Source organism: Mauremys reevesii, linkage group 11, assembly GCF_016161935.1.
Source record: "Mauremys reevesii isolate NIE-2019 linkage group 11, ASM1616193v1, whole genome shotgun sequence".
Classification (NCBI taxonomy): Eukaryota; Metazoa; Chordata; order Testudines; family Geoemydidae; genus Mauremys; species Mauremys reevesii.
This window is the reverse complement of record NC_052633.1, coordinates 6,355,145-6,381,394: the sequence shown is the minus strand read 5'-3', so window position 1 is coordinate 6,381,394 and position 26,250 is coordinate 6,355,145. Positions and strand designations below refer to the sequence as shown.

The 26,250-nt window shown below is 47.4% G+C and overlaps 1 protein-coding gene across 9 annotated transcripts in view; it reads right to left on the bottom strand.

The window, feature by feature from the left end:
- Nucleotides 1–22,648, bottom strand: part of LOC120374870 (zinc finger protein 256-like) — a 35,059-nt gene extending 12,411 nt beyond the window's left edge. Inside the window, exons 1-3 of one of the 9 annotated variants that reach the window (XM_039495251.1) lie at nucleotides 22,470–22,648; nucleotides 3,654–3,767; nucleotides 2,524–3,277 (exon numbers count right to left, since the gene is read on the bottom strand). In XM_039495251.1, coding sequence (XP_039351185.1) covers nucleotides 2,524–2,719 — 196 coding nt within the window. In that variant the 5' untranslated portion in view covers nucleotides 2,720–3,277; nucleotides 3,654–3,767; nucleotides 22,470–22,648. Of the gene's footprint in view, nucleotides 1–2,523; nucleotides 3,278–3,653; nucleotides 3,768–9,978; nucleotides 10,080–10,143; nucleotides 10,163–12,863; nucleotides 13,153–22,469 lie in introns of those variants that run through there. The other 8 variants (XM_039495249.1, XM_039495254.1, XM_039495250.1 and 5 more) reach the window with 8 other exon arrangements.
- Nucleotides 22,649–26,250: the final 3,602 nt, after the last annotated feature.

Genomic DNA, 26,250 nt, shown 5'->3' with positions numbered 1-26,250 from the left:
CTTCCAACACTCCATCACATTAACATTGGGATCAGTATCCATAGCGGTAAGGATCTGTGAGAATGTAAGCCTCGTGTACGTGGCCTTGAAACAGCTAATGACGCCTTGGTCGAGAGGTTGGAGGATGGAGGTGGTATTGCGGGGGAGAAAGACGACTTCAACGTCGTTATGCGCAAGCCGGAGTGCCGCAGGGTGGCTAGGAGCATTATCTACAATCAGCAACACTTTAAAGTCAAGTCCTTTTTCTTCAAGGTACTGCTTGACCTCCAGAATGAAACACTTATGGAACCAATCCAGAAATAATGCTGCCATCACCCAAGCCTTTTTATCTGATTGCAGAACACAGGCAGGAGATTTTTGTTCTTGCCTTTTAGGGCACGGGGATTTGCAGCCCTGTAGAGCAAGCCCGGCTTTATTAAATGTCCAGCTGCATTCCCACAAAGCAACACAGTCACACGGTCTTTAGCTGCTTTGAAGCCAGGGGCTTGTCTTTCTGATTTCAAAATGTAAGTGCGGGTGGGCATTTTTTTTCCAGAAGAGCCCAGTCTCGTCAGCATTAAAAACTTGTTCTGGAAGATAGCCTCTTTCCTCTATGATCTTCTTTAATTGTTCGGGATAGGCTTTTGCTGAGTCCTCATTGGCAGATGCAGCTTCACCAGTAGTTTTTGAGGTTGAAGCAGTTCCTAAAACCGTTAAGCCAACCTTGGCTGGCTTTGAATTCCTTCTCATCGGAAGGTTGTCCCTCTTCAGCGGGAGGTTTGAACAGCGCATGGATGCTAAGAGCCTTTTCTCGCAACATGTTGCCATTGATAGGCACACGTTTACAGTTCATGTCTTCCAGCCATAAGTTTAATGCCTTTTCAGTCTTCACTAAAGTCTTATCACGCACCTGGCTCATTATCTTAACAGTTACTTGATGGGAAGGATCGCTCAGTGGTTTGAGCATTGACCTACTAAACCCAGGATTGTGAGTTCTAATCCTTGAGGGGGCCATTTAGGGATCTGGTCCTGCTAGTGAAGGCAGAGGGCTGGACTTGATGACTTTTCAGGGTCCCTTCCAGTTCTCTGAGATAGGTATATCTCCATATATTTAGGGAGGGATAGCTCAGTGGTTTGGGCATTGGCCTGCTAAACCCAGGGTTGTGAGGCCATTTAGGGAACTGGGGTAAAATTCTGCTTGGGGATTGGTCCTGCTTTGAGCAGGGGTTTGGACTAGATGACCTCCTGAGGTCCCTTCCAACCCTAAGATTCTATGACTCTATGCCACGGCTTGACAAATTTCCGTCTCTCGAATCTTGATGGCACGGATGCTAGATTCGTTGCGGCCGTATTTACACGCCACATTGGCGGTGGACATACCATCTCTCAATAAGTCCAACACAGCCAATTTTTCCTCCAGCATTGGAACACATCGCTGTTTCTTTGGTTGAGCATCAGATGAAGTAGGTGCCTTGTGTTTAGGAGCCATGTTGTACAGTTTGAAAAATACATACTGTCTCTTTAAACAGTAAAGGCACAGTAGAGTCTCACTCAGCGCGGCGAGATGCACACAGTATGAGAGGTACAGGGGGACTGAGTACTGTAGTGGGAACAGCAGATTCGCTTCTCCCATCTCACACTCACTCCGGGGCAGACACATTATTTAAACTTTTTTTTTTTTTGCCAACCCTCCACAGTTATTATAGGGGAGAACATTATCACAGGCCTAAAGACATGCTATTGCTGTCAAGTCCTCCCAAAAAAATATTTTAGTGGGAACAGCAGATTCCTGTCTCACGCTGGTGGAATTGCCCATTTTTTTGTTTTTTTTTCTCCCGACTGTGCAAAGCTGAAATCACGCATGTTAAATGTGCATACGATGCGACAGACCTGTATAAGAGAAAAGAGTTGATGAAGGATGATGAGATTCACCCCAAATCAGGGGGAGGTGGGGAGATGGAAAAGACAGAGGCCGGCAACTTACATGGAGCTGAAAAACCACTGTGGCAAAGTACCTGCTTCTCCTCAGCAAGCTCAGTCCTTTTAAGCCTTGGAGACACCAGCTTGGGCAAAGCAAATCCTTCCAGGTAGCGCAGGGTCTGGCTGATCCTTACCTTAGTCAGTCCCTTGTGCTGGTTTTCTCCCCTTCTGGGGACAGGGCGCAGTCTTCCTTGCTGGAAGGGTTCGGAACCTTGCTGCACCTAATTTGCTGGCAGCTTCTCTGCTTCTCTCACTCTCCCCCCTGCTTCCACGCCAGGGAGGGTTTAAATATGTCTCCAGCAATTGGGGCCAGCTGAACCTAATTAGTTACCTGGTAACTCCTTTTCCAGCTGAACCTTATTTCCTCATGGCTATCTCTCCTCAGTGGATAGGGAGAGGCCTTTTAACTCCCTGGGACTAATTACTACCCCTCCTTTTGTAGCCATTTGTCCTGGGTTTGCCACACCACACTGAAGAAAATGGTACAAACTGTGGGAATTAGCTAATGTATTTTACAAAAAATCTTTGGTGAGCCCTAGACAAGACATTTGTGGCATTACTCACCTGTGTGGATCTTCTTATGTTTTATAAAAGCTGAGCTCCAACAAAAGCTTTTCCCACACTCAGAGCACGAGTAGGGTCTCTCGCCTGTGTGGATTCTCTGATGTATGCTGAATGTTGAGCTCCCACTAAACCTTTTCCCACACTCAGAGCATGTGTAGGGTGTCTCCCCAGTGTGGATTCTTTGATGTGCCAACATGTGTGACTTGTGTTTGAAGCTTTTCCCACACTCAGAGCATGTGTACGGTCGCTCTCCCGTGTGGATTCTCTGATGTGTGGTGAGCTGTGACCTCTGGCAGAAGCTTTTCCCGCACTGAAGGCATGTATAGGGTCGCTCTCCTGTGTGCACTCTCAGATGTGTGATGAGGTGAGAGCGGAGTTGAAGCTGTTCCCGCACTCAGAGCACATATAGGGTCGCTCTCCTGTGTGGATTCTCTGATGTGTGATGAGGTTTGAGCTTTGACTAAAACTTTTTCCACACTCAAGGCATGTGTAGGGTCTCTCTCCCATGTTCATTCTTTCACGTCTAATAACGTCTGAGCCGCTACAGAAGCTTTTCTCTGGCCTATGCTGACTCTCACAGGCTTCTGCCTCTGCACAACTCCAAGAAACTTTCCCTTTGGATCTTCCTGCAAATGTCCCATGTCGTTCTACTTGCTCAGCATCTTCCTGGTGGGGACTCTTCTCCTCGTTCTCACTCAGCATCCCATCTCCTGGAAGGATAGAGAGAGAATCCAGACATAGGTCACTCCCTGTGCTGTGGAGAGAGGAAACCTCAGTGAGAGGAATGGGAAAAGCTGGGAACAAACCAAAATAAGTGCTGGAGAGATCAAACAAACAGGATTTGATTTGTACCCTCTCCCCGCCCTTCCCAAAGCCCTTCCCTGGAGGACAGAGAATAGAGGATCATTTGTGAGTCTACATCCCACTCAGGGGGAAGGAAGATTGGGGTGGGAGCTACAGCCAGATGTCAGTCAGGAGAGGTGGTAAATCATGAGTGACATCTGCCATGAGGATGCCACACCTGCTGGGAACAATTCTGAATTAGGAGAGCTCATAAGATCTTTGTAGAGAATCCCAAACATTTCCTTCATTCGTGGACAGTTTCTCAGTTGGTTTAACAGATGTCTCACCTATCTGGGCACCTTTCTGGAGCTCTCTTTCTTCAGAGCCCTGGACATCTTGGATCCACAGCTCTTCCCCTCGTTCCAGCTGGGAGATCACATCAGGTTTGGAAACTGGAAACCCTGCATAAGAGAATAAAAATGAAGAAGATCAGCTGAATTTGAAGGATACTTGTCATAAAGAGAATTCCATGATTTTACCCTCAGCTCATTTTTAAGCATCCCGAGGCCAACTTCCTGGGGTCCAAGCAGCAGGACAGTTATTATTATTAATCATGTTCATTACATTAATGCCTAAGGGTCAATAAAAATGGGCCCTCGTTGTTCTAGGCATTGTATAAATACAGAGTAATAAATTCTCCATGCCCTGAGGAATTTACAATCCATATTGTAAACAGGACACACACCGGGTGATGGAAGGAATTAGAATACACGAGCAGAGTGAACAATGTAATGGCAGACAGATATGATAAACACAGGTATATCTTGATACTATTGTATTTAACTGCGATGGCGTACACAATCCGCACACTGGGCCTGAGGGGGTTAAAGGACACGACTGGGTACAGGCAGCCCTGCCCCCTGGCCTGTGGAGCATGCTTCGGCTGGAGGAGCAGGTTAGAAGATGCTCAGAAGTCCAGAGAAATGGGGGAGAGGGAACAAGTTAAGGGAAAACAGGTCCTTCTCCTGAAGAGCCACATGGAAGGTTGAACCTGGGATGGAACCACTCTGGTAAGGCCCCCAGGCCATGCCTTCTCCCAACCAGAAGACTCCACAGGGTCTGGTCTTTTGAACTCTGGGGGGAAGCTTGAGTGGGTGATGAGACACTCACCAGAGACCTCGGCAGAGGCCATTGCCATGGTGGAGAACTACCTGATGTCCCTTTGGTCCAAAGCTGAAATGCCAAAAGTCAGACTGGTGCACCTCTGGGGCCTCAAGTACCCCTGAGCCCAAAGCTCACTGACGCTATCCAGGGGGATTTGGGTACTGAATCCTAGTAGAGGGGGATACAAAGGCCAATAGAGGAGACTGGAAGCCCACCCTCAGCTAGCCAGGAGACATTTGGGTCAAGCAGAAGGGGCCATGCTACTCAGGAGAATTAATGCAAAACCTCTTTATCTCATGGGGGCTGTTTTGCATATGAGCAGCCAGGCCATTTCAGGTGGGACTGCCCATTCATGGACTATAATTATGGGCAGGCCTGGATAGTGGATCACTGGACTCAAAAAAGGGGCACGGCAAAAACATTAGTCCCCTTGCTAGTGAATGGAGTAAACATAAAAGGATTGAAAGACTCTGTCTGCAGCCAGACCTTAGTCAGGGAGTGGTTGGTGGAGTCAGGAGGAGAATCTAGGTGCATGGTCCTCCTCCAGTGCAGGGGTCGGCAACCTTTCAGAAGTGCTGTGCCGAGTCTTCATTTATTCACTCTAATTTAAGGTTTCACATGCCAGTCATATGTATTAACATTTTTAAAAGGTCTCTTTCTATAATATATAACTAAACTATTGTTGTATGTAAAGTAAATAAGGTTTTTAAAATGTTTAAGAAGCTTTATTTAAAATTAAATTAAAATGCAGAGTCCCCCGGACCGTTGGCCAGGAACCGGGCAGTGTGAGTGCCACTGAAAATCAGCTCGCGTGCCGCCTTCGGCACCCGTGCCATAGGTTGCCTACCCCTGCTCCAGAGTATCCACGGGGACATGCAACCCTGTCCAATTAGACAAGTGCAACTGACTCTGCAAGACCACACTGAGACAGTGCAGGCCAGAGTGGCCAAAGACCTGGCCTCTCTGGTCATACTTCGGCATGACTGGAAGTTTTTCAGGGAGGATGTCCAGGGATGGCCTGGAGCATCTGTAGAGGGGCTAGAGCTGGACTAGAAGAACCAGGAGGACAGGAGATGGCCATGGTGGTCAAGAGGGAGTGCCATGAGGAGATGGATCCATTGGAGGCCAAAGATCCAGGAGAAGGACCACCCTCATGGGCAAATGACTTTTCACCTGAACTTAACTGGAGCAGTAGGGGGCATGGGAAGGGCAGAACTCCAGAACAACCAATGTAGTGCGGTATGTTATACAGTCTAGAAAGAAACTGAAGACCCAGGGGGCACTTGCAAGGGAAAAGCTGCAAACGGCACAACACAGCCAGGAGCAGATCTACAACAAGGCCCATCTCTGAAAGTTCCAACCTGGAGACTGAGCGATACGTCTGCTGCTGACACTGAAATCCCTTTCTTTATCAAAGTCCTTACAGACCCATAAAAGGTGATTGATTGTTTCTTCCACCTTACAGAGCTCACGTAATCCATCTTTGTGTCTATTTACTCTAAAAAGACTTTTGTTTATGCCACAGTGGCCAGTTAGTACTCTAAACAAAATCGTTTCATTTTTCCTAACCAGGCCCTGATGTACGTCCTTATGATCAACTCTAGGGCACAATTCAAAAATTCTTCTCTCTCTTCTTTTCTTAATCCAAAATTTTTGACATTCCTCTTTGTTGTATTTTTCTGTACTAGGCTTTCATTTCTAATTTATCTGCCATTTCATTTCCTGTTATCCCGATATGCTGCAGCATCCAAGCTAACGCTACATGTATCCCCATCTCTACTTTGTTCTTAGAAATATAATTTCATTGATTAAATCACTTCTACATACTGAGACATCCTTTTTTATCACCATAAGGCCTGAGACTGAGTAAAAAAAAATTACTACCGTTGTTGGGCATCTATCCCAGATCCAATTTAATGCTCGTATTATTGCTACTACTTTGACTGTCATGACAGCTGCAAAATCAGATATTCTTCTAGATATACTAATTCCAATTTTTAGTGTACAATATTTTACCTCTACTACTTCTGTTTTTTCTTGTTTGGACCCATCTGTATATATTTGACAAAACTGACTCCACTTTTTGTCTATGTATTGGTACATTTAATCTTTAATAGCTACTGTGACACTGTATGGAATATGTGGGACACTTTATGATATTGTTGATACCAATGTTACAAAACTGCAAGGAATCTGACCAGATATGCCGTATGAGGTATCTGCAAAAATGTTATAATTTGCCGGGTATGATAATCTTGTTTATGTCACCTTTGTATTATGAGTTATAGGTATGTGGAGTATATCTGTATTTCCAAGCATGTGCTGTATTTCTGGGTGACACCCCCAGATAGATTGGCCTCAGCACTGCCCAGCCCTTGAAAGGAGCCGGTGTACACCTTACGACTCAGCAGGACTTGTAGGGGCATGCCTATAGACAGAGAACTCTAAGGCTTTTCCATGCCATGTGCTATGAAGCTTGTGTTTAGGGACAAAGGAAGTACAAGCCACATGGCAAAATTATATAAAAGGCAACTACATCTTCTTCCTTTTGTCTTCCTACCTCTAGAGTGACTTTTCTACAATGAAGCTCTGAATTTAGGGCTGAATGACCCATCCAAGCTGTGGATGTATTCCGGAGGGATTCTCAAGCCAGAAAACTCGTCACTCCTGCTAAGAACCTGATATATGGACTTTCAAGTCTTTATATGTACGTAACTGCTTTACCATTTAACATCTCTCTTCTTGTTCTTTGTCTTTATAGTAAACCTGTAGTTTTAAACACTAAAGGACTGGCTGGAAGCGTGGTATTTTGGGTAAGAGCCAAACTTATACTGACCTGGTAACATGGTTGACCCCTTGGGTCAGAAGAACATTTTGTATATGTGAGCAGAGTTTTTTAAATAAGGGTACGTCCAGACTGCGATCGATTTTTCGGGGATCGATATATCGCGTCTCATCTAGACACGATGTATCGATCCCCGAACGCTCTCCCGTCAACTCTGGAACTCCACCGGAGCGAGCGGCGGTAGCGGAGTCGACATGGGGAGCCGCGGACGTCAATCCCATGCCATGAGGACCTGAGGTAAATCGATCTAAGATACTTCGACTTCAGCTACGCTATTCACGTAGCTGAAGTTGCGTACCTTAGATCGATACCCCCCCAGTGTAGACCAGCCCTAACTTCTCACTGTCCTGGACCTAGGTGCTGATTGGGAGCCAGAGATCTAGAATGCAATAAAGGAAGCCATGTGATTTCTTTTTTCAGCTTTTCGATAACCTGTGTGAAGGATCAGAAGCACAGTTGTAGTCCAGTGGGCCAGCTTACCTCTATTATATTCACTGCTTTGCATTATATTCTGCTTTATTATATTCAGCAGTAATGCAAGGACCTACAGGCTTGTATCCTGTAAGACACTGGCTTCAGCAGTTAGCATGAGGCTTGAGGCCTATGAACTTCGGTATAGATAAACTTACGTAACTCGTAAGTTTTGGGGAACTGGAAGAAGAGTGTAGGGGGTGGAATTTTGTCCATAATGACATCAGCCAACCACAGAATGTGAACTGACACCAGCTTCTGGAAGGTTTTGGACGGAACATCTGACTGCAAAAGTGTCATGGCAATGAATTGACATATATGATACTGGGGTGAAATCATTAATACACTAACCTATAGAAGAAAGACACTTGAACATTGGTAAGAGGAGAAACTACAAATAAGGAAGAGGGGAGAAACCCCTATTGAATATGCATTAGACATAGTAACATCAGAATAACGTATTATAAAAGTGACATCCCAGGACAGTAGGGGAGAGAGATGTAGCCCTTGCGAGGGGGCCAGGATGATGGCCACTGGTGAAGATAAGGAAGGTGACGGTGATGAGGAAGATAAGGGCTAACATTTCAGGTTGTTCTGCAAGGGATGGTGTGAGTATGGATGTTCAAATATACTTTCTGTATTATCTCTATCTACCTTACTGAGTTAGAGTGTGTGACTTTGCTAAATGTATTAATGTATTATTTATTTGTAAATATAAAAAAGTTCCTATAGTGTGAGTGTTGCACATCGGGGTTCCCAACTATATAATCATTTTAATAATACAGGACCGGATCTTGGGACAAGAACCTGTCAATCCCCAAAGTGATAACTGGGGGAATTTTTATTCATAATCTATAGATCAGGCTACACAATTTGTGGTTGGGAGATTTAGCTTCAGTGTTACCCATGAGTCTTGGGAGTATCTACTCTCCATTTTGCAACCTGCCCTGATCTTGGTGTTTTCAGTAAGGGCTACTCCAGGCACATAGGTCACACCTACCATCTCTTTTCTCCCCTTGAATTTATAAAATAAATCTAAATCCACCTTTGGACATGTGACTTTTTATCCATAACTAATTTTCCCAGGACTAAACGTTTTGACTGCATTTAACTTTTCCTTTCAACTTCTACACCCACATTTTAACTCAAATAGCATGTGGAGTTCTCAAGAGGTTGTGCTATACTTCATCTATTGAATTCCCAGCAATCCTCACTTTCATCATTGCAACCAAGGCTGATAGAAGCCAGAGAGGGCTGTGAGGCTGTAGACAGGCTGCTGGGGTCAGAACTGCTGAACCAGGGCTGTCTAGTGCACACACACAGACTCAGGGTGTGACCTGCATGCTGGTAGGCTGGCTATCAGCAGCCCAGGTTGGGAGCTACAGCAGCAAAGCATTAGGAGGCACCCGCGGTTGCAGGATTAGCGGTGACATAACACCCCACTAGTGTGAACTGCCCCGAACGTGATGACAGGCGTTGACTTCCTAACACTCTGTCCTCTCACACGCTTTTCCTTCTCTCATCACTGCTCAGTTCCAATGGTACCCTATACATCACCCCCCTTCGCTCCAGGTACCTACTTTCGTAACTGGCAACTTATTTTAAACTTTCCCTAGCATTGCAGTTTTTAGCAGTTTATTGACCTGCTCTTTGTTTTTACATTCAGCTACAAGATCCACATCTTGTAACCCAGTCAGCTACTTTCACAGGGTTAACGTCACCTGCTCTCATTGCTTTGGTGAGGGATCTTAGTTATAACAGTTCAGGTTAGTTACTTCCTCAGTTTGCTTCTTACTGGTATCATCATCTGATTCTGCTTCTACTTTAGTTTTCTTTTCTATCTTGGATCCATTTTCTCTCCCTACTAGGCTTTCCTTCACTTTCCAAAGTGAATTAATTTTAGGGTCAGAAAATATTCCATCTCCAGCCCTACCTGCTTCTCTCCTCTCCGCCAAGAAATGCCTCCCACCCTGGTCCCCCTCCTCTGGCCAGCGGGCAATCAGTTAATCACCTCTCAGGTGCAGCACATAAATTAGGTTCTCTCCTTTGCCTTACAAGGGATGGGGAGGAAGCCCCAGTACATAGGCCATCCCCTTCCAAAACCTTGCTCCAACCCCCAGTGAGGTCTACAAGCTGTGCCTCCACCAGATTACGTGCTTCATTGCTTCCACATCCCCCTTTAGCTGGTGCACCTTCTGGAGCAACTGATCCTTCTCCTGGAGCGCCCCTATCAAGTCTCCTCTGTTTCTCTCAGCTGCAAATCACACTCTTTGCATGGTTTTATCTGTTTCTTGGGTCTCAGCTACATGTGTTACCCATACTGCAGAGACAGCTTTCTCCAGGGCCTGTGTATTCACCTGTCTTCAAGCTGCTTCCTCTCTGTGGTAACAATCCTGTCCCTAGAGCCCTGCACGGATACAAAAATGTGGATCCGTATCCGATCCGCATCTGCCAGGATCAACCCGCAACCCGCTAGCTGTCTTTTACCTCTATCTGCATCCGCACCAGCAAGCTGTCGGGGGAGGAGGGGAGAGGAAGGGAGAGGAGATGAGTGAGTGGGAGGCGGGATCTTGCAGGGAAGAGGCAGCATGAAGGCAGAGACTGGGGGTAAGGAGTGGTGTGGGGTCTCGAGGAGGTAAATGCAGAAAAGTGTCTTTAAATAAATAAGTGAAGGACTTTCTAAATGTGAAATGTAGCTCGGTGGAGGGCAGGCTTGGGTTCATTTCCTCTGTCCACACTAAAGAAAGAGTTAAATGTCAGAAACGGAGCTCCCAAGCCAGACAATAACAGACAGGAGGATTTCAAAGAGTTGGGAGTGAGGATGTTGCATATTTGGGTAATACCACCCTCCTCCACCACATACATAGACACCATACCCCTCAAGTTCTGCATCCCCAAGAGGGAGCAACTTTAAAAACTAAAGGCAAATACAGGTCTGCAGGAGGCTGATGTCTACAGGAGGCTAACTGCTTGGCGGGTGTGCACCATCGCAGGACTACAGACGAGTCAGGCTCAAGGAGGTCCTTCTGGGAGTCCTGTCTGCTGCTGCCGTGTGCCACCCAGGGGAGCCCCGGCTGACTGGCTGCAGGGTCCAGAGCCTGCAGGCAGCCGTGGCAGCGCTTGTGCTGAGAGGGTGGGAGGAAGGAGGCTCCACACTCTGGGGCAGCCCCAAGAACACGTGCAGAGGGGGTGCACCCACCCAGGAGAAAGGCAGAGCTGCTGCTGCCTGTACGCTGAGCTTCTCTTGCCCCCATCCCTCAGCACAAGGGGCAGATTTGGGGGGCGCAAGCCTGAGCAAGAGCTGGAGAAAGGAGACAGTCAGAGGCTGCGCACAGCGGCAGGAGGACTAGACGGGCAGAAGAGTAGACCAGAGTCAAGAGGTGTTGCTTTCACACTCCCCACGGGATTTCCCTCAGAGGTAATAAAGAAATAACCCACCCCCTTATTTAGAGCCATGCACGGTTGTATCCGCAGCTGCTCCACTATCCACAAAAACAGTCCACAGATATCCGCATCCGTGGATTTGCGGGGCTCTACCTGTCCCCCCGTTTCTCCCCATCTCCTACCAAGTAGGTCTTCTGGGTGGATGTGTGCTCTCCCGCCGTTTGCCTGTAACGACTGCGTTTGCACTGCGGGTTACCCACACACTTTCCTGCTCCCCCATTCCACCCCCGCAGTGCTCATCTAGGATCCCTTTGTAGGGCCCATCCATTCTCCACCCACAAACATCATATTTCGGTAACTTCCTTCTTGCTCCCTGACCAGAAGTCCCCACCCCACAACAGAATTCTGTAAACCCACACTCCTAGGGTGACCAGATGGCCCAGTATTTCTTTGTCCTGCGTCCCGACTGATGTACTATCAGGACACTATTTGTCCCAATATTGTAGGGTTGCTTGCCAGGCGTCCCATTGACACAGGCTCCCTACCTGGCTCTGCACAGCTCCCTGGAAGTGGGGACAGCTCCCTCTGGGTCCTAGGTGCAGGGATGGCCAGGGGGGCTCTGTGTGCTGCCCAGGCCATAAGCGTGCGGGGGCAGCACCTGCAGGCAAGGCAGCACGCACAGCCGCCTGGCTGCGCCTTCACCTAGGACTCAGAGGGAGATGTCACCTCTTCCAGGGAGCTGCCTGAGGTAAGCCCTGCCCAGAGCCCGCACCCTCTCCCATACCCCAACCCCCAGCCGAGTCCCCTCCCACACCTAAACTCCCTCCTGGAGTCAGCACTCCGAACACTCTCCCGTGCCCCAACCCCTTGCCCCAGCCCTGAGACCCTCTCCCTGTAGCAGGGGCTGGAGCCGGGGCCATGTGCCCCCGACTGATCCGCAGCTTGCGAGGGGGCCGGAGCCCAGGCCGTGCGCCCCCAACCAACCCACAGCTTGTGACAGCTTGCGGCGGGACTGGAGCTGGGAGCTGCAGACAGGGCCATGCGTCCCCAACTGACCCACAGCTTGAAGCAGTGGCTGGAGCTAGGGCACCACCAACCAATCCACGTGTGAAAGGGCTGAGATCCCCCACAGCTCCAGAACCCCAAAACCTCTTCCTACTGACCCACCCTGCCCCCTTCCTGAGTGCCCTTCCTCCCACTGCTCTCAGCCCTCCCCACCTGCTGGCACCCCAGCAATCTCTACTCCTCTTCCCCTCCCCTCCCACTGCTCCGTTTCCCTTTCACCCATGGACTCCTGAGAGGCACCTCCTATGCTCGCCTATCAAAAGATGGGCTCATCTGACTGTCACGCTGTCCATGCACCAAGTAGTTCCCCTCTTTACTGGACTGTATCTAGAATTGTACCAGCTGCACAGATTCCCCTCCAAATGAGAAAGAGGTGAAAGCTCTACTTATTCATTAGTTTTAATGCATCCAAGTATAAATTAAACTAAATTTAATAAATCATGTATTTTTCAAAATGGCCAACAAATACACACATGTCCAGAAATGACACCGAGGAACGACATGAAGCAAAAAGCGGGGCATGGAAACCTGTCAAAAATTACAGGCTGAATAAAGGCCTAGAGTTATTACTACTTGGGTTCTGTAGGGACCCCACAGCTTTTAATAACCAGGGGACAGGAATCCTTACCCAGTGAGGCCACAGTGGCATAGTTCTCCTGCATGACCTCCCTGTAGAGGGCTCTCTGAGCAGGGTTTAGCAGAGCCCATTCCCCCTCCGTGAAGTACACAGCCAGCTCCTCAAAGGTCACCAGCCCCTGAAAAAACAAGAGTCGCACACTCAGTGACAACACCATTATTCACAGGACAGTAGGACCAGTAAAATGAATGCTCTGGAAGAGACACGGTAGCAGAGTCCCTCCCTTTCCCACTCAGAGCAGCCAAAAGGGTGAGGGGAGTAAGAGAGAGCCCTTTGTCCCTGCCAGCACACACAGGAAGCAAGGGTCTTAGAATCATAGAATTACAGAATCTCAGGGTTGGAAGGGACCTCAGGAGGTCATCTAGTCCAACCCCCTGCTCAAAGCAAGACCAATCCCCAACTAATTCATCCCAGCCAGGGCTTTGTCAAGCCTGATCTTAAAAACCTCTAAGGAAGGAGATTCCACCACCTCCCTAGGTAACCCATTCCAGTGCTTCACCACCCTCCTAGTGAAAAAGTTTTTCCTAATATCTAACCTAAACCTCCCCCACTGCAATTTGAGACCATTACTCCTTGTTCTGTCATCTGGTACCAATGAGAACAGTCTAGAACGGGGTCGGCAACCTTTCAGAAGTGGTGTGCCGAGTCTTCATTTATTCACTCTAATTTAAGGTTTCGCGTGCCAGTAATACATTTTAATGAAGGTCTCTCTCTAAAAGCCTATAATATAGAACTAAACTATCGTTGTAAGGAAAGTAAATAAAGTTTTCAAAATGTTTAAGAAGCTTCATTTAAAATTAAATTAAAATGCAGAGCTCCCTGGACCGGTGGCCAGGACCCGGGCAGTGTGAGTGCCACTGAAAATCAGCTCGTGTGCCGCCTTCAGCATGTGTGCCATAGGTTGCCTACCCCTGGCCTAGATCCATCCTCTTTGGAACCCCCTTTCAGGTAGTTGAAAGCAGCTATCAAATCCCCCCTCATTCTTCTCTTCTACAGTTCCCTCAACCTCTTCTCATAAGTCATATGCTCCAGCCCCCTAATCATTTTCGTTGCCCTCCACTGGACTCTTTCCAATTTTTCCACATCCTTCTTGTAGTGTGGGGCCCAAAACTGGACACAGTACTCCAGATGAGGCCTCACCAGTGCTGAATAGAGGGGAATGATCACGTCCCTCGATCTGCTGGCAATGTTCCTACTTATAAAGCCTAAAATGCCATTAGCCTTCTTGGCAACAAGGGCACACTGTTGACTCATATCCAGCTTCCCGTCCATTGTAATCCCTAGGTCCTTTTCTACAGAACTGCTGCCTAGCCACTCAGTCCCTAGTCTGTAGCAGTGCATGGGATTCTTCCGTCCTAAGTGCAGGACTATGCACTTGTCCTCATTGAACCTCATCAGATTTCTTTTGGCCCAATCCTCTTATTTGTCTAGGTCCCTCTGTATCCTATCTCTAGCCTCCGGCATATCTACCATTCCTCCCAGTTTAGTGTTATCTGCAAACTTGCTGACGGTGCAGTCCACACCATCCTCCAGATCGTTAATGAAGATATTGAACAAAACCGGCCCCAGAACCGACCCTTGGGGAACTCTGCTTGATACCGTCTGCCAACTAGACATAGAGCCATTGATCACTACCTATTGAGCCAACAATCTAGCCAGCTTTCTATCCACCTTATAGTCCATTCATCCAGCCCATACTTCTTTAACTTGCTGGCAAGAATACTGTGGGAGACCGTATCAAAAGCTTTGCTAAAATCAAGGAATAACACATCCACTGCTTTCCCCTCATCCACAGAGACAGTTATCTCATCTTAGAAGGCAATTAGGTTAGTCAGGCATCACTTGCCCTTGGTGAATCCATGCTGACTGTTCCTGAGCACTTTCCTCTCCTCTAAGTGCTTCAAAATTGATTCCTTGAGGACCTGCTCCATGATTTTTCCAGGGATTAAGGTGAGGCTGACTGGCCTGTAATTCCGCGGATCCTCCTATTTCCCTTTTTTAAAGATGGGCACTACATTAGCTTTTTTCCAGTCATTCGGGACCTCCCCCAATCGCCATGAGTTTTCAAAGATAATGGCCAGTGGCTCTGCAATCACATCCGCCAACTCCTTTAGCACCCTCGGATGCAGTGAATCTGGCCCCATGGACTTGTGCTCATCCAGCTTTTCTAAATAGTCCCGAACCACTTCTTTCTCCACAGAGGGCTGGTCACCTCCTCCCCATACTGCATTGCCCCGTGCAGTAGTCTGGGAGCTGACCTTGTTCGTAAAGACAGAGGCAAAAAAAGCATTAAGTACATTAGCTTTTTCCACATTCTCTGTCACTAGGTTGCTTCCCCCATTCAGTAAGGAGCCCACACTTTCCCTGACCTTCTTGTTGCTAACATACCTGTAGAAACCCTTCTTGTTACTCTTAACATCCCTTGCTATCTGCAACTCCAAGTGTGATTTGGCCTTCCTGATTTCACTCCTGCATGTCTGAGCAATACTTTTATACTCCTCCCAAGACATTTGTCCAATCTTCCACTTCTTGTAAGCTTCTTTTTTGTGTTTAAGATCAGTAAGGATTTCACTGTTAAACCAAGCTGGTCGCCTGCCATATTTACTATTCTTTCTACATATCGGCATTGTTTGTTCTTGCAACCTCAATAAGGATTCTTTAAAATACAGCCAGCTCTTCACATTTATCACACACCAGAGGCTGATACAGGACATGGAACCCCAGCAGGAATCCCAAACCCACACCATAAAAAAGAAATAGATACCAAAGGGAGGAAAGGGAAGTGGACAGGAAAGAATATAAGTCAGCAGCTGGGAATGGTAGAAAATTCATAAGAGAAGCAAAGGGACAGAAGGGGAAATCTATGCCCAGCAGAGTTAAGGAAAATAGAAGGGTTTTCTTGTAAATATATTAACATAAAGAATCCTAACAATGGTATTGCTCAAATACTAGGATAGAATTATCAGTGATAATACAGAAAAGGCAAAAGTGTTCAGTGAATACTTCTGTTCTGTACCTGGGGAAGAGGCAAGATGATAGTAATATCATGATGATGATACTGACACTCTCTACATTCCACTAAAAACTCATGAGGATGTTAAACAGTAGCTACTAAAGTTAGACATATTTAAAATCAGCAGGTCCAGATAACTTGCATTCAGGAGTTTTAAAAGAATTGGCTGAGGAGCTGCTGGACCATTACAGTTGATTCTCAATGGGTCTTGGAACACTGGGAAAACTCCAGAAGAATGGAAGAAAAATAGTCCTGTGTCAATACTTAGAAGGTTTAAAAAGAGATGAAAAGTAATTATAGGACTGTCCATCTGACATTGATACCAGACAAGATAATGGAGCATCTCATAATTGTATTAATAAAAAATTTAATTATATTACCCTCCTTTATCACCAGCAACCACACACCACAGAACAAAAACACTAACCCAGGAACCTATTCTTGCAACAAAGCCCAATGCCAATTCTGTCCACATATCTATTCAAGTGACATCATCACAGGACCTAATCACATCAGCCACGCCATCAGGGGCTCGTTCACCTGCACATCTACCAATGTGATATATGCCATCATGTGCCAGCAATGCCCCTCTGCCATGTACATTGGCCAAACTGGACAGTCTCTAAGCAAAAGAATAAATGGACACAAATCAGACATCAGGAATCATAACATTCAAAAACCAGTAGGAGAACACTTCAACCTCTCTAGTCACTCAGTAACAGACTTAAAGGTGACAATCTTGCAACAGAAAAGCTTCAAAAACAGACTCCAACAAGAAACTGCTGACCTTGAATATGCAAACTAGATACCATCAATTTAGGCTTGTTTGGAGACACTGAGAATGGCTGAGCCGTTACACACATTGAATCTATTTCCCCATGTTAAGTATCCTCATACCTTCTTGTCAAACTGTCTGAAATGGGCCCTCTGGGTGCTGGCAGGTGAGTCTTGCCCACATGCTCAGGGTTTAACTGATCGCCATATTTGGAGTCGGGAAGGAATTTTCCTCCAGGGCAGATTGGAAGAGGCCCTGGAGGTTTTTCGCCTTCCTCTGCAGCGTGGGGCATTGGTCACTTGCTGGAGGATTCTCTGCAGCTTGAGGTCTTCAAACCACAATTTGAAGACTTCAGTAACTCAGACATAGGTTAGGGGTTTGTTATAGAAGTGGATGGATAAGATTCTGTGGCCTGCATTGTGCAGGAGGTCAGTCCAGATGATCATAATGGTCCCTTCTGACCTTAAAGTCTATGAGTCTATCTTGATTATCACTACGAATGTTTTTTTTTCTCCTGCTGATAATTGCTCATCTTAATTAATTAGCCTCTTAGAGTTGGTAGGGCAACTCCCACCTTTTCATGTTCTCTGTATGTGTATATATATCTCCTTACTATATGTTCCATTCTATGCATCCGATTAAGTGGGCTGTAGCCCATGAAAGCTTATGCTCAAATAAATTTGTTAGTCTCTAAGGTGCCACAAATATTCCTGTTCTTTTTGCGGATACAGACTAACACTGCTGCTACTCTGAAACCTATAATTAATCCCAATCAACATAGGTTTAGATCCTGGCAAACTAACTGCATGTATTTTTGGATGAGATTAGATGTTTGGCTGATTAAGATAATAACGCTGATATAATATACGTAGACTTCTTTAAGGCATTTGACTTGGTACAGAACAATCTTTTGATTAAACAACCAGAAAAATTCAAAATTAACATTGCACACATGAAATAAATTAAAATGTGGCTGACAGGTTTCAAAAAGTAACTGTAAGTGAGGAACCATGGTTGAGTAGGTGTGTTTCTAGTGGGATCTCACAAGGATCAGTTCTTGACCCTGTGCTATTTATCAATGAGCTGGAAGAGAACATAAAGTCGTCATTGATAAAGTTTGCAGATGACAGAAAGATTGGGGGAACGGCAAATAACAAAGTATATCGGCTCCAGCACTGGGAGTCTGGGAAGTTTTCCCAGGAGGGTTATTTCCTGTTTCACAAACGGGAGAAGTCCTACTCCCAACCCCCATGTGTCTGTTCCTCAAAAGCAAGCCCCAGATTCAACTAGTTCCAGCAGGATGGTCACACCCTGTCCCCTCCCTTTCTCTACCTGGTCTATTTCCTGCCCCTCTCCCTCCCACCAGAACCCACCACCAGCTCCCAGACAATCCCTTACCTGAACCAGCTCCACTGACACCATTTCCTTTCCCCTGGGAGGACGGGATGATCCGGAGCAAAATGTGGATGTTATTCTGCAGACAAGAAGGGCAGTTGGAGCGATTTCAGAAGGGGTTTTGTCCATTTCACATTCTCCATTCATTCAGGTTCTGTTGCACTGAGAAACACTCTGGGTATGTCTACACCATACCAATACAGCTTTCGATTTCCTACTTTTGAGAGGTTTGAATGTTGCTGAACTCGACATGCTGGAAGGGCTCAGGACAGCACTGGGCAATTTGAAGAGTGCAAAGGAAGGGGGATGGAGCTGGGAGGTTCCCTGGAAGAGGGAGGGGGTAGCAGCAGGGGATTACTGACAGTGGGGATGGGGGGAGCAGGGTTGGGTCATGGTGTTGGGGAGCAGCTGGGACTGGGTAACCTGGAGCTGGGCAGTCCCCATGTGGGAGATGTGACGGTGCTGCCCGTGGGAGCCAGCTGAGGTCACTCAATCAGGGTGAACTGCAAACCAAACGGGGCAGACAAACCCCAAATGCTGGTGGTTATTCCAATACTTAGATTTACCAACCAGCACAAAACAGCTTCTACAGTACCTTACTGGTCACTTAGAAGTCCAAACCACGCAGTTCCCTTAAAGTGCCCAGCCTCAGGCCTCCGTCCAGACACACCTGTCAGATATGATGATGATTCCTGAGAATCTTACTTCATCATATAAAAGAAAAGGTTCTTCCAATCCCAAAGGATCAGCCACATACCCAGGTCCAATTATAACTTAGATCTTATCCAAAATACACGCTATAGCCAATTCTTATTAACTAAGCTAAAATTTATTAAAAAAGAAAAGATAGAGAGTGTTGGTTAAAAGATTAATCTACAGACAGACTTGAATTCAATTCTTGAGGTTCAGATACATAGCAGAGATGAGCTTGTAGTTGCCAAAAGTCCTTTTAGAAATAGTCCATAGGTTATAGTCCAATGTCCATATTCAGGGTGGCTCCAGTCAATGACTGGGGATCTCAATCCTTATGGCTTAAGGTTTCCCCCTCTTGAAACCCAAAGCAGATCTGAGATGAAGAAGGATCGTGTCCCAGGCTTCTTATACATTTCCAGCAGCCTTTCGGCCTGAGGAAACAATAGGCTTAACTCCTTCTCCCAAACATCCTGGCAATTAGCACAGAGTAATTTATCCATTAAACAGTTTAGATACAGGTTAGCACAACCTTCAAAGAGACACATAGACAATAATACTATTTCACTCAAGTATCATCATAAATGTTAATATTCCTTTTTTGATCTTTGAATTAAAACTATAGCAATAGACAAGACTTGTTTGCTGCCATCACAAGACCTGAGCAAACATCTCCCCTTCTACCTCTAACAATGCAGACTTGCATTTCAAAGCTCTAGTCATTTACATATCTTCCTAACCTGTCCTCAAGGTTCACCCATGGGTCAGGTCAGTCTGTGAGTTAATTAACTCTTTCTGGCCCTGTCATCTTTCAATGAGATATTGTATCACAGTCATAACGTCACAGGAGATTTGCTTCTCCCCTTTCCTCATGTGCTCCTTCAACGCCAACCTGGGGAATGGCTCAGGGCAACAATTCCCTACCAACAAGGACAAAGCACTGCAGATACAAGGGGTAGGAAACACACCAAATGGAGGAGCCAGACGATTCAATAAACTTCCATGCCCTGTCACGGGCTAATAATGGCTGCGATGGACCCACCCCAGAAGTGGCTGGGTCTCAGCACTGCAGGAAGAGACCCCTCATGGTGACTGTTCACCACAGGCTCTGGGGACCCTTCTGGTGAAAGCAGCTATCGAAATGTGAGGAGTTAGTACAAGAGGATGGAGCGTCTCAGCTGCTCTGGGCAATGCCTGCGGGGATAACAGGGACCCATCCACACACAGAGCAGCCCCCTGAGGGAAGTGAACCCCTTGTCTCGCATCGTGAGGGGAAAGGAAATTCAGTCAGGGTCCGGACATCTCTCCTGTTCGCAGCTGGGAGACACCATTTTCCAGATGGTGAGAGGCCCTGCCTGGGATGTGTATCTGAAACAGGGCAAGTCACTCTGATCAGCAACCAAGAGGATTTTAATGGAGACAAAGGGGGAAACAAATGATTCTCAAATGAGAGGGGGGCAGCTGATCATTGGGGAATTTAACCCCTCTGCAAGCTCCACTATGGAGAATGGCATCAGGTTCCCTTGAACAAAGGAGAAGGGACTGCACATGAAAAACAAGGGGGAACTCCTACAAGCTGGAAAGGATTTTTTAAAATTAATAATTCATAATGATCTGGAAATGGCAAATTCTGAAATGTGACATCAGTTTTCAGTAATTAAAAAGAAAACGGGCAAATATGAGAAATTTATCGCATAACAGAGGAAGCGGAAAAGTTTGAGAGATTTTATATCAATAGTTGATACAAGGTACAGAGGTAAAATCTGAGTGGATTTCATATCAATATTTGATAATTAGGGAGAGAAAGGGACAATCAATATTCAAAGATTTAAGAGAAGGACATCTGAGGAGATTTGATGTTAATATCAGATGATTAGATGGGGAAAATCTCAGGGGATAATAAATCATAGATAACGAGAGAGAAAATGGGGCAAAATGTTCAGGAATTTTCTGTGAATATTTTAGAACTGAGGAGAAAATGGGGCAAAAACTAAACATTTCCTAATATAAGCGAAAAACACCAACATCTGGGGGGACTTTATGTCAATATTGAAGAACTGGAGGGAAAAGTGGGAACGTTTAAGGGGATTTGTGATGGGATGCAGCTGGCCTTCGCAGCTCCCTACAGGAGACCCCAGGATCTTACTACATCCTGCCCCAGGAAGCAGCAAAGGATCCTCTGGGCCTGCCTAGTGCCTACACAGGCCTCACAGAAGCAGCCACTCAGAGCCCAGCAGGCTCAGATAAAAGGAGCTGCAGGGGAACAGCAGATCAGTCAGTCCGTGGCTGGGACCAGAAGAGTTAAGCAAGGGGGCTCTTCCCTGGCCTGGTGAGTGAGAAGAACCTGAGGATGGTAGCCCTGCGATAGGGCTGCAGATACAAGGGCCCCATAGGAAGAGGCCCAGGGAAATAGCAGTGATGGATTGGAGTGAGCAGCACATGGCTGCTGTGTATAGGGTCCCTGGGTTTGAACTTGGGGTAATGGCCAGGCCTGGGTTCCCCTGGCAACAGGTAAAATGGTGTGAGCTCCCAAAAGGAGACAGGCTACCTTTGGGAGCCTGAACAAAGGGCTGAATTAAAAGGACTCGGGGCCGGGGCTGGAGCTGAAGGCCCTAGTGAAGAGAAGTAGACTGCTTCTTTCCTGGACTCTAATGCCCTGGCAAGGACTCATTGAGATTTTGGGACTCGGCCAGAGGGCCGACCACGGAATTCCCACCAAGCTGGCCGGCGGCCTGCAGGGAACAGCAGGAGGAGAAAAGGTCTGGGATGCTGCACCCTGCTGCTTGGAGATCCTCCAGAGGTGACTGCCCCATTAGGAGATTATACTGCAGTGTACAACAAACAGCACAAAGAGCGGGTCCCCCTTGCCTGACATTCAGTGGGGCAGCAGGGAGCCCTGGGCAATGCTGCTTTAATAGGAGCAGGGAGGGTGAAGAAGCCAGAAGGCCATGGGGATGGGCAGTGGGGTCTGGCAGCTAGTGGCTGAAGGGGCCTGGGGTGGGGGAGAAAGGGAATCAATGGGGCTGGGCAGCCTCCCTTCCATGCCCTGCTGCTGGCTCCCACCCCAGATGCAGCCGTGCCCCACGGCTCTGCCAAACTGCACCCATCACCCCGTTCCTACTTGGCAAATGACTCGCGGCAACAATTTCCCCCCTGAACAAGGACAAATTGCTGCAGATAAAATGGGCAGGAAACCCCCTAATCTGAGGATTGTAAATTCTGCACTGGGGAGCGAACGGGGCAAACGCTGTGGCCGAGAACAGAGACACTCAGGCATGGGAGAGAGCAGACGGGAAAGCGACCGGGGTTTTACATCCCTGTTTGCTAATTCCGGAGCGACGGGGGCAGAGCCGGGAGGATCTGATCAGTCTGGGAGAGGGAAGAGGTGAAATCAGAGGGGATTTCACTTCACCCCCCCCCCCCGTGTGGGCACCCGCTCTTCTCCCCCCCCCCCCCCTGCGATGTCCCGGCTGCACAGAGATGGGTAAATCTACCCCGCCTCACATGGGCTCTCTGCCCCCCACCCTCCTTTCCCCTCCGCCCCCGCCATATTGTCACCCCCCCCCCCCGCCTGCCGAGCCCCCGCGCCCCGCCGCGTCTTTTCCCAGCTCAGCCCCCGGCCTTGTCCCGGGGCCGCCCGCGGGCGGCGCGGTCCCAGCGCGGGAGCAGATCCCGGGGCGGGGGGCACGCGGCGCAGAGTCACGGTCCGGGCCGGCCCTGTTACCTGGGTCTCCGGGCCGGAGCTGGTGCCGGCAGAGCCGGGCCCGGGGCTAGTCCCAGCTGCAGCGAAGGTCTCCCCGGCCCCGCCCGTGGAGCAGCAGCGGCTCAGCCCGGGCTCGCAGCGGGGGGAGGGAGGCGGCAGCGCCCTGCAATGGCCCAGCCCCGGCCCCGCTCGGCCCTTTGTTCTCCCCAGCGCCGCCCCCCGCCCGCTCCCTGCTCCAGCCCCGTCCTGTGTCCCGCAGCAGCAGCGCCCCCGGCTGCCTGCAGCGCTCCCCGCCCCGCCCCGGGGCTCGCTCCGCCCGCAGCAGCTCCCGGGCCGGGCACGGCAGGGGGAGACCTCGGGGCAGGAAAGTGCTTCTGCCCCCTCGGCCCAGCTCCGCTCCCGGGCCGGGGCGGCCGGTCCCCGCGCCGCTGCAGGCGCCCGACGGGCCGGGCCGGGCTCCTCCAGCTGCTCGGGCACATCTGCCCCTGCCCGGGGCTGGGCCCGGGTCTTGCTGGCCTGGGGCCACAGGGGGCAAACCGGAGGGGGGATGGGCACAGTCTGTGCAGGGGCAAACTGGATGCCGGAGAGGGTCAACCAGCTGGGGGCAGGAGCGGGGCGGGGGGAAGCAGGGGCAGGGGGTAGGAGCTAGGGTAATAATGGGGCACAAGCACTGCCTGAGACTGGGCAGGGGAAAGCCCGGGGGGCAAGAGAGGATAAAAGTGACCCCAAAGGAGGGGAACCATCTGCACCGGCTGACCACATGGGTGGGTAGAGGGTTATGCCTGTAGTGTAGGAAACTACTCCCTGTAGGAATGTGCTACCTGGAGCAGTTACTGAAATGTAATGGCTTGTAGAAGAGGCTGTTGTGAAAAACTGCTATCTGATGTAACAGATGCCTACAGATAGCAGTTTGTCCCCTGCACTCCTGGCAGGACTACGTATTATCTAGAAGATCATCCCTGATGTGTTTGTCCAACCTGCTTTTAAAAATCCCCAGTGATGGAGATTCCACAACCTTCTAGGCAATTTATTCTAGTGCTTAACCACCCTGACAGTTAGGAAGTTTTTCCTAATGCCCAACCTAAACCGCCCTTGCTGCAATGCTTCTTGTCCTATCCTTAGAGGTTAAGAAGAACAATTTTTCTCCCTCCTCCTTTTAACAACCTTTTATGTACTTGAAAACTGTTATCATGTTTCAGTCTTCCCTCACAGGTCATGTTTTCTAGACCTTTAATCATCATTTTTGTTGCTCTTCTCTGAACCTTCTCCAGTTTGTCCACATCTTTACTGAAATGTGGTGCCCTGAACTGGACACAATACTCCACTTTAGGCCTAATCAGCATGGCGCAGAGCAGAAGAATGACTTCTTGTGTCTTACTTAAAACACTCCTGCTAGTATATCCCAGTATTATGTTCATTTTTCGCAACCGTGTTACCCTGTTGACTCATGTGGAAGCCAGTAAATAATTAACAAGGTTTTGAAGAGATCTTAATGAATGTTAGTTAGCATGAGTTAGGTTAACTGTGACCCTGGTGACGTGAGGAAGCAAGATAATGTAAGACAGAGTGAATTGTGTGAAAGTTATTACGACCTTGCAATGTGCAGTCTTGCAGTCTTGTTTTTCTAGTGAGATAGCAGGAAAACTTATGTATAAACAAAATGTATTTGTTGTTTTTTACTGTCTGTATTATTGCTAGAAATTGTCTGTAAAAGGTATAAAGGCTTGCTGTGATTGTTTTACCAGTTGAGAGACCTGTCCAGGACCCTGTGTCCTATGGCACTCTCTCCCTCCATGGTAATTACTGGAGAAATAATAAAGTATTTGATTTTGCTGCATCCAAACAAAAAGTGAGAACTGAGTTTTGGACCCACAGACAACTACTACGGATCATTCAGAGGTATGAGACCTTTGAAATCTCTATTGGGGTATCGGAGGAGGACTTTCCGTGAGATCTGAACTTATTGACTGTGCAGCAGGATCAGATGCAAAGTGGTATTGGGAGAGGCCCCAATAAGGTTAGTTTATTGCAGTACTGGGAACTGCTGAGTTGAAATGCATAAGGTAATGCATAAGGTAATGCATAGGTAAATGCATTAGAATGCACATGGTATTGGTCCAGACCAGGTAAAGATGCATCATGGGTTTAAAAAAAAAAAAAAAAAAAGATAAAAAGGTTGAAAAGGGTTAAAAAAAAGACAGAAAAAGAAAAAGGAAGAAAAAGAGGCCTTGGTGTGTGTGTGTCTAGCCCAGTAACTAATGGATCTCTGACTCAGCCTGGCATAGTCAGGAAGCTGCCTGGGTCGTGAACCCATCTTCCCTTTCCTTGTGAGTCTCTCCTGTGTGAGTGGAAAATGGGTAAGGGACTGTCTAAATATTCCACCTTACCCCCTAAGGGTACCCCAGCATATTACATGTACGTACATTATGGTCCTAAAACCTGCAGGTATTTAAATGATTGGAATTTGTATTGAAAATTCATTTAAACAATGCCCATTAGAAGGTACCTTCAATCTAGATAAGATCATATATCTCAGTGGAGCTTTAATCACAAAGAAAACCTCTGTTACAGTGTGAGCAATTTGTCTAGGGTTAATTTGAAATTCGGCTTAGTCCTGAGATAAAGGAGAAGTTGTTTTGTGTTCAAGGTCATGAATTAGTACGGACTATGCTAAGTGCTAAGTAACTGCTTCAGCCCCAGCTGGTTGTGGAAAATAAAAAAGGCAAAAAGCAGTATAAGTTACAAAACTGAGATTGCATTTGCAAAACTTAACGGTTCAGTGAGATCCAACAGTTTACCTGAACTGGAATCTCTGAAAGAAGGAGATTCCAGGGTGTAAAAGAACAGCCATCCCAAGAGTGGCAGCATGTTGGAAATGTTGGACAAGCTGTATACAGGATAATCTCCGTCCACCTATTTCCTTCTCTGAACATTATACACAGACATGCCAGTCTGGATATGTGTAAGTATTAAAGTGGCTTAAGGCTTGGGGCATTCATATTTTTCCCGAGTGATGTGGGAGCATTCCCAACACTCTCCATTGTTGTTTTATTATTTTTAATGAAGCTTTAAAATTTGATTGTATGCTCTGTCAGTTTGATCACCTGACATGAGGGATAAATTAGTAACAGGAATTTGTCACAGTTTGGTGAGCAATTAAGAATGGGGGGCATTGCAGAATTTACACCATCTATCTGTTTTACCCTTGTTAGTTTATGTTTGCTTTGTTTGGTACTGTTGGTGTTAGGTGTTAAGAATAGCATGATTATAGGTGAGCTTTAATAGAATAAGGAAACACTATTTGGTTTTGGTGCACTATTTAGCTTTGGCTCTGTTTTGTTTAACCGGTTACTGATGTTTTTCTGCTCTGTTCATTTGGGCGTTAGGTGTGTGAGCGGAACTGAACTTCTCGTTCGTAATTCCTCAGGGTGGAAGCCATGTGTGCGATGAAGCTCTGGGGTTGTTAATTATTTACTGGCTTCCACACTCATGTTAGTTTGTGGTCCACTATGACACCCAGATCCCTTTCCACAGTGCTCCTTCCTAGGCAGTCATTTCCCATTTTGTATGTGTGCAACTGATTGCTCCTTCCTAAGTGGAGTATTTTGCATTTGTCCTTATTGAATTTCATCTTGTTTACTTCAGATCATTTCTCCAGTTTGTCCAGATCATTTTGAATTTTAACCCTATCCTCCAAAGCACTTGCAACCCCTCCCAGCTTGGTATCCTACGCAAACTTTATAAGGGTACGTCTTCACTACCCGCTGGATCGGCGGGTATCAATCGATTTCTCGGAGTTCGA